This window comes from Pantherophis guttatus, chromosome 2, assembly GCF_059756535.1.
Source record: "Pantherophis guttatus breed Tessera chromosome 2, ASM5975653v1, whole genome shotgun sequence".
NCBI classification, from domain to species: domain Eukaryota; kingdom Metazoa; phylum Chordata; class Lepidosauria; order Squamata; family Colubridae; genus Pantherophis; species Pantherophis guttatus.
The window spans coordinates 260,299,960-260,307,909 of record NC_142064.1 but is presented as its reverse complement, the minus strand read 5'-3'; the positions used below and the strand labels follow the sequence as shown (position 1 = coordinate 260,307,909).

The window sequence follows — 7,950 nt, the reverse complement described above, 5'->3', positions numbered from 1 at the left end:
TTTAGTTGTAAAGTATCTTTAATACTGATACATCTGAACACACAATGCTAACACCGATAAAGCTCCTAGCACACCTCTTTTTTTTTATCCAGACAAATAGAAATGATGATCAGGTTATTCCTTTATAATGACTGATTGACTGATCAGGGAGGCATAGAACAATAAAGGAAGCTGAAGTAGTAAAAAGCTAAGGAATCTCTGCTTTAAAGGCTTAGAGAGATCCTTGCTTGGTAAATAGAGACTTTTCCAAATTTTTGTCTATTGTTATCCCTTCTTTTAGGGGAGTGTCATGCAGGCGCCTTCGAACAAACAGAAAGAGGCCAGAAGGGTCTCTCCAATCAAGGAAGCGTCTGAGAATGTATGGAGCAGAGCTGCAGTCCTGGCATCAAAAAAACTCACTTGTCCCCCTTCGCAGTTGAGACAGATGCGGATCCTCGTGGGCTCCTCAGCCAGGACCAGGTTAAAGCTTTTGGACTGAGACATGGCCACATATTTCCCTTCCCATTTCCAAAACTCCCAGCGCCTGGTCTGCACATCAGCTTTTGTTAACTTCAGTGGCTTATTGGCAACCCCTACAGCCCATCCTGCTGTACCTCCTACAATAACTTCCCAGAAATGTCTCCCTGTTGAGAACTTCTGACAGCCAAGGAGATAAGGATGTCTTTCAAATCTCTTGCCGTCTGAGACACAATATTTTCGTTTAACTGGCTTAATTCCTCTGGCACTTTTTCGATCTTGGGAGACATTAAGGCGGTCAGGATTGGCTGAGTTTGGATTGAGAATTACATTCACTGTATGGGGGAAGGGAAGGAAGGAAAAAAACAAGAGCTTCAGCTGCAGGCCTGGTTTGTGTCTTCAACTCCCAAGAGTTTAACCCTCTTGTGAGAATGGAGTTCAGCTTCCAAACATGTCCCCTGCCCCCCATCCACCCCACTCCAGAACTGGAGGATTCATTGTTCTTTTAAACCACACCTAACATTGCCTGGTCCAGGGTTCTCCAACTTTCGCAATGGTAAAGATTTGTGGACCCTTGACCAAGTCCTTCAAACCCTTCATAGTGCTCCACCTTTTCTAGCCTCCCTGCACAATTCTCTTTAGCTTCCATCTTGCAGGTGAGAGTAATGGGATTGTGAGGGAAGAGTGGTTGGCTTTGCCTTCAGTGAGTTGCTGGGAGGGCCCAGGTTGAACAGGGACTCTGCCTGGAGCATTAATCCAGAAGATCAGGCAGAGCAAGAGGCAGCCATGTTTCAATTCTGAACTGAATTGAGTCTGAAGGATCCCCCAGAGGTAATTTAGGACACAGGATGGGATGTGAGGAAGCTCCGCCCTTTTCTCTACAAGCATCAGGGTATCACAGGCATGTACAAAAGGGGAGAATCTTCCTCAGGAAACCTCTGCTTTCATCAGTCTGATGGCCCACAAGATGGAGACAACCCTAGTGCTCCAACGTGGCTATTTGCTTTGACCCAAAGGACCCAATTTCTCTGCTCCCAAAGACCTGGTCTCTCACCAGTTTACACTCAGGCAGTAAAATCAAGACGATGTTATTAGCTTGGTAGGAATTCTATGTTCCTTTCACTCCCAGGCCACATTTTTCCATTTGCCCAGATCTTTCATTCTACACCAAGATTGACTTCAATTTCCTAGATTATGTATACAAAATTATACATAATGGGCAAGATAGAGTAGCATAGAATAGCATACTTTATTTGGCCAAATGTGATCAGACACAAAGGGAATTTGTCTCCTGTACATCAACTCACAGCGTACATATAAATAGCAAGTAATACTTCATAAATCATAAACTCTTTAACGTTTACTGGAACGTCATAGTCTTTAAGGTATCTAATCCTGTATTTTTCTTTTTTGTTACCTCTATTATGTTTCTCTTAAAGTTACTGGCCTCAGAGCTCAAAATAGCAAGCAAATGCAATTCTTATAACTCATATTTACCTTCCTGTAGTTGAAGTCCACTTTCCAGAGTATCTGGGGAAGAAAAGGGAGGAATTCAGCATCTCATCCCTGGAATTGGAGCAACAGAAGGGCCTCCCTCAGATTCCCTGGTTTGCTTTCCTTGGCCTCAGATCAGGAAATAAGGAATAGGGAAAGCTACAAGCCACAATGTCATTGGTGGCTATATATAACCCATCAGGTATAAATATATACTACTATAAATTCCATATACAGGTAGTTCTCAATTTACAACCATTTGTTTAGTGATGTTACAGTGGCACTGACAAAAGTGATTTATGACCGGTTCTCGCACTTAGAACTGTTGCAGCCTCCCAGGATCCTGGAATTGTCCTCTGCAAGCTTCCTGGGGAGCTTTGACAAGCAAAGTCTATGGAGGAAGCCATATTTGCTTAACAACCACATTCTTCACTTAACTGCCGTGATTTTCTTAATAACTGTGGGGGGGAAATTCATAAAATGGGGCACAGCTCACTTAACAAGCGCCTTGCTTAGCAAAAGAAAGTTTGGGCTCGACTGTGGTCATAAGTCAAAAACTACCTGCATATATTCCATTATACTCAGTGGAAGCTTATTCTACTTCCCCGGTGATCAGTGCACAAAGATTCAGGATACAAAGAATACAGGTAGTCTCGTCTTATGCCCCCAATTGAGCCTAGAATTTATGTTGCTAAGTGAGAAATTTGGTAAGTGAATGACTGCAGTTGTTAAATTGGTAACCCAGTTGTTAAGTGAATCTGGCTTCCCCATTGACTTTGCTTGTCAGGAGGTCACAAAAGATGATCACTGCAACTGTCATAAATATGAACCTGTTGTCAACCATCCAAATGTAAATCACGTGATTGTGGGGATGATACAGTGGTCATAAATGCGAAAAACGATTACAAGTCACTTCTTTCAGTGCCATTATAACTGTGAACGGTCACTAAGTGAAGTGTTGTAAGTCGAGGGCCACCTGTAAATGGTCAGCTATGAGTAGCTAATGTTTCCCGTTTTTAGGTAGTACATCTTTAATGGGAGAAACCAGAAAGCTCCTCTTCCCCTCCTGGTGCCAAGACACGAGGCCTTTCCCCAGAGAAATGAGGGTGTCTCTTCCACTGATCCTGAAATCGATTCCTCTTTGATCCCCCTGACAGCAACCCAGAATCTCCCTTGGATGTTCCGGGATCAGAATGTCATCCAGGGTAAAACATTTGCAGCTGTTTTTTACCTCTCAGTTTTTTCATGATACTGTTCAGAAACACAGTGATATCAATGTAATCCCAGATTGTCCACTTCGGCTCTAGAAGTAAATCCACTGGATTCTCATATGTTTCCTTTGCCTGATATCTGGCAAGACAAAATGACAGAATAACAGAGTTGGAAGGGACCTTGTAGGTCATCTAGTCCAGCACTCACCCACCCACCCCCAAACAGGAGACCCTACACCGTTTCTGACAGATGGCAGTCCGGCCTCTTCTTGAAAGCTTCCAGTGATGAAGCTTTCACAAGGTCTGAAGGCAAAGCTCTTCCAGTGGTTCATTCTCCTCAGTCAGAAAATTTCTCCTTATTTCTAGGTTGAATCCCTCCCTGATCAGTTTCAATACATTATTCTTCATCTGGCCTTCAGGTGCTTTGGAAATCAGGTTGACTCCCTTCTCTCTGTGACAGACCCTCAAATATTGGAACACTGTTGCTATCATGTCTCCCCTGGTCCTTCTCTTCACTAGACTAACCATGCTCAGTTCCTGCAACCGTTATCAACCTGCCAATAGAAGAAGCTTTCTAAACCATCAGATGGTGCTTGAGGATTGGCTAGCAACAGGATCCAGTCTGGGTTGGTCACCAGAGGATTTGTCTTCTGAGCTTTTGGACTCGTGCTGGAACCCATCCTCAGGGAACGTCTCTCTCCTTGTCCACAAATGTGTGCACTGGGCTGTTCTATGCATCGTATTTATGTGGTGCTTGGTTGTGTGTGGCTTTTAGTTGTTAAGTGGGGTGTTGATGGCCGGCTATTAAGTCATTGATTGTCGTTTTCTTGTGTTGCCCTGTCCTTGGATCCTAAGTACCTGGTAAGCTGGTGGTAAATCAGCACTCCTGTTGACTGACAAGGCCTCAGGCTTCAGTCATTTCTCTGGCTAGCTAGTCAAATATGGGCACCATGGCGACCCAGTTTCAGTTGAAATGTCTTGTGAATCTCTTGCCAAAATAAATTAATTGTATCCTACCCAATGGCTGATGACTAATATGTGTGAGGTAGGTAATCAATTAGAAGATGGATATAACATTCAAACTGATCTTGATGGATTAAAGGTAATGCAATGAAATTGAATAGAGATGAATGCAGTTACAAGTAACCTTCAATTGATGACTATTTGTTAGCAAACAGTTACAATAGTCTCAAAAAACCGACAGGATAACCTTCTTCACAAGATCTTCACACCTGTGAATTGGCTCATTCAACATCTGACTGAGGGGAGGGGTTTCTAACTCCTTTATCCTAACAGAATTGCCTAAGGGGATCTGCTTTGCTTTTGTCTTGCAATCACTCCCTTTCAATAAAAGGTCCCTTTTGAAATGCTGCTGTCTCAAGAGTCTGAACTTTCTTGATTGGGGAGTGGAGGCAGGACCTTACAGCTACTTTAAAAACCTCTGTCTCTTCTTGGGAAGGACTCAATAGGTGGCTAAAAATGCCAAAGTCAATCTAAATATCTGGCTGACTGTGCAAACAGCCACAATTATTGATCATATGAAATATTGCTAATTATACTCCCGCTGTCTGAGGAAATGCCTAAAAAGCCCTGAAATACAGTACGTTGTCTTTACATTAAAATACTGCTAAATACAAACAGAACTTTCCATAATAGGAAAACTACTGGAGGAGCTGCTGATCTCTGAGTCTGTAAAGAAACGGGTGGATTTACTTACCTTTTCATGATGCTTCCAATGTCCTAAAAAATAAAGAGACAAAGCACTGAAAGGAGCCATTTCCTAAGCAGAAAATTAAATTCTTACGTTTACAAAATAAATCAGTGAAATGCCTGGACAACCAGACTCTAAGATATATATAAAGTACTTTTTTTAAAATCCCACTGCTTTCCCCCCCAGCTGTTCACATCTTTTAGAGAGGTATTTACATATACAATTTGGGAGTTTGACACCCCTGTACTACATGGTTGGAAAAGACCTTGATAGGAAGCCAGAACTGATAAAAAGAAGGGAAAGAAAGTGAAAGGTAAACAACACCTGGAAGGCCGTCTTATCGTTTTGTGTTCTACATCTATTTGCTTTCTGCCTGTTTGGGAGTAACTGGTGAGCCTTTTGAAGATCTTCAAAGTAGTGTGGATTATAAACAATAGGAATTGCCCTGGAAACTGAACATTTGACTCTGTAGATTAATGAGACATGGGGAAATTTGGTGGGCCACTTCCCTCCCCGAGTTCTGTGTGCTCCATCACTGGAGGCTTCCAATAATAGTTTGGACAACCATTTTTTCAGGATGGTATAAGGACTCCTAACATAGAGAGAGGATTGGACTAGAAGACCTCCAAGGTCCCTTAGAATCCCTAAGATTCTATGATCCCAACTTCCTGCCTGACCTGTAAGAGTTTGCTGGCTGGCTGCTGAAGCTTCTCTTCTATCTCCTGGATGAGATGGTCAAGAGAGCCCAGTTCCTCCATGTGCTTGGCCAAACCCTCCTCCTTTCTTGCCATAATATCCTTCTCCGTTTCTTCCATTCTAATCAACAGAAGCTTCTCCTGTCCTTCTAACCAGAGTTGTAGCTCTCTGAATTCAGCCACTACATTTTTTTTCACTTTTCCGACGAGATCCTAGAACAAGAAAGAGATAAGACAAAAGGCATACTTTTATTTTATTTTAATTATTTTACTTATTTTAATTTTGTTATAATAATTAAACAGATTCCTTGCAGAATCCAAAAGTGAGGTGAGAGAATTTCCTAGGGAGAAAAAAACCATTTGATATTAAAAAACGCAGGGGAGGAAAAGGTTTCCTTTAAAAAAAAAAAAGGCTCCAGTTTAAATGATCTCTCATGAAAATTTTCTTGCTAATCAAGGGATTTCAAAAAAGGAGTCAGAAAAATGTTTGATTTTGCAATTTTTTCAATAAGATGAAATATGGTTTGCATTAATTTAGTATGGCAACCAAACCCATTGTATAAAACACGGCTCATGGGATAGATGCACTTAATCCAACTGTGACTCATTCAGCCAATGGTGACATCTAAGTCCCCAGGTTAAGACCAAGTTCTGTGCCCTAACACCGTCTTTAGCTTGAATTTCATTTAAGTCAGAACTTGTACTTACAAACAGGCTGCCTATTATCAAAGATGGCGGATGGGGTTCTCCTTCCTATTAGCTCAGAAACTCCTCACCCTTGGATCAATACTTACAAGCCTCTCCTGCACTGTTTTTTCTGTGTCCCTTTTGTATGTAGATATTCTTACTTTCTGCTCCTTTTGAGCCTTCAGGCAATCCTCAACCTGGATCTGAAGAAAAAATACAAGTTTTGAGTTTCTTTTCGGTAAACAATCACATCGGAGGGACGACCTAGTTAGAAGATATATTCAACCAGTTGCCAAGCGTCCAAATTTTTTATCATGGGACCACGGAATGCTGCAATTATCAGAAGGGTGAAAAACATATCACTTTTTCCATTGTCATTGTAACTTCAAACAGTCACTAGACGAATGGTTCTAAGTCGAGGACTACCTGCAAGGGCATTAAAGTGAGCTGCCTGAGTCTCCTGGCTGCAGTCATCCCAGAAGCATCACTGAGAAATGAACATTTGGGCTGATCCAGCAGGAGTGTTTTTCTGGGTCTGCACTCAAGATTTTGAAGGAATCCATGACAATTTTGCTCTAGAGGAAATGTGGAAAGGGAGCTGGCAAAGGGAGCCTATTTCTCCCTACAGGCCATTTCCGTTGCTAAGCAAGACAGGGACACTGTAACCGTCATAAATACATGCTGGTTGCCAAACGTCCCAATTTTGATCAGTGACCACAGGGATGCTGCAATGGTCATAAGTGTGAAAACGGTCATAAATCACTTTTTTCATTAGCGTTGTAACTTTGAACATTCATGAAATGAATGGTTTTAAGCCGAGAATTATGGTAAATCAGTCTTCAGAAAATTGCAGTCTCAGAGGATAAAGCAGAAGGTGAAGGTCTCAGGTTGGAATTGGGGAAGTTTGTTAAAGGAATGGCCAAGGCAGAAAGCTGCAGATGAGTGTATAATAAGACCAGGAAGGAATGGTGGGTGGGACACTACTATTCCAAAAAAATAAAAAATATAAAAAAAGTGAAGTGTGAAGGAACCAATGAGTGATTAGCTTCCTTAATGTATAAAATTTGTATATGGTTTGGGGTCTTGGCTCCTTTAGCTGCTGAGAAGTACTTCAATAAAAGCCCCTTGAACCGCCTCTCCAGTCTGGTTCTCACTGGCATCTGCGCCAGGCTAAACCCAGTTTGCCGACAACAGAGGAAGCAAGTAAAGTGATCTAAAGATTGCCAGGAAGACCAAGGATCTGGATGCCCCTCCGCAGCGATTCCTCCTGGCTGACTCCTACCTGGTATTCCTGGAAAGCCTCCTCCGCTGGGATCACCCAGTGGCCCTTGTGCTCTTTGGATCGGTCGCAGACCACGCAGATGAGGGTCTGGTGGTGCTTACAGAAGAGCTTGAGGGGCTCCCGGTGCTTCGGGCAGAGGCTCCCTCCTTCCTCGCCCCAAGGACCTCCGCATCGCCCGGCCACTTCCACCAGCCGCGCCAGCTGCCTGTTGGGGAGGAGGCTGCGGGGCGCGAAGGTCTGTCTGCATTGGGGGCAGGAAGCCTTTGATTTCGACGTCCCCCAACTGTGGGTCAGGCAGCCCCGGCAGAAGTTGTGGCCGCATTTCGGGATGAGCAGGGGGTCCTGGAAATAGTCCAGGCAGATGGAGCAGGTGGCTTCTCCCACCAAATCCTGCAAGGGCGCTTCTGCCGCCAT

The 7,950-nt window shown here is 43.2% G+C and overlaps 1 protein-coding gene across 1 annotated transcript; it reads right to left on the bottom strand.

Moving 5' to 3' along the window:
• LOC148115675 (zinc finger protein RFP-like) lies at positions 1 to 7,950 on the bottom strand. The gene is made up of 7 exons (XM_087888167.1): positions 7,537 to 7,950; positions 6,362 to 6,457; positions 5,550 to 5,780; positions 4,879 to 4,901; positions 3,182 to 3,300; positions 1,954 to 1,986; positions 1 to 791 (listed from the first exon to the last, which is right to left on the bottom strand). The coding sequence occupies exons 1-7, from the start codon at positions 7,948 to 7,950 to the stop codon at positions 277 to 279; spliced, it is 1,431 nt and encodes a 476-aa protein (XP_087744293.1). The 3' UTR covers positions 1 to 276.

Excerpts from the sequence above, each read along its gene's own strand:
- LOC148115675 (XM_087888167.1), bottom strand. The coding sequence starts at position 7,950 with ATGGCGGCAGAAGCGCCCTTGCAGGATTTGGTGGGAGAAGCCACCTGC. Across the intron at positions 4,902-5,549 it reads CAGCCAGCAAACTCTTACAG|GACATTGGAAGCATCATGAA; the intron begins GTCAGGCAGGAA and ends TTTATTTTTTAG. Across the intron at positions 792-1,953 it reads TGGACTTCAACTACAGGAAG|TGAATGTAATTCTCAATCCA; the intron begins GTAAATATGAGT and ends TCCCCCATACAG.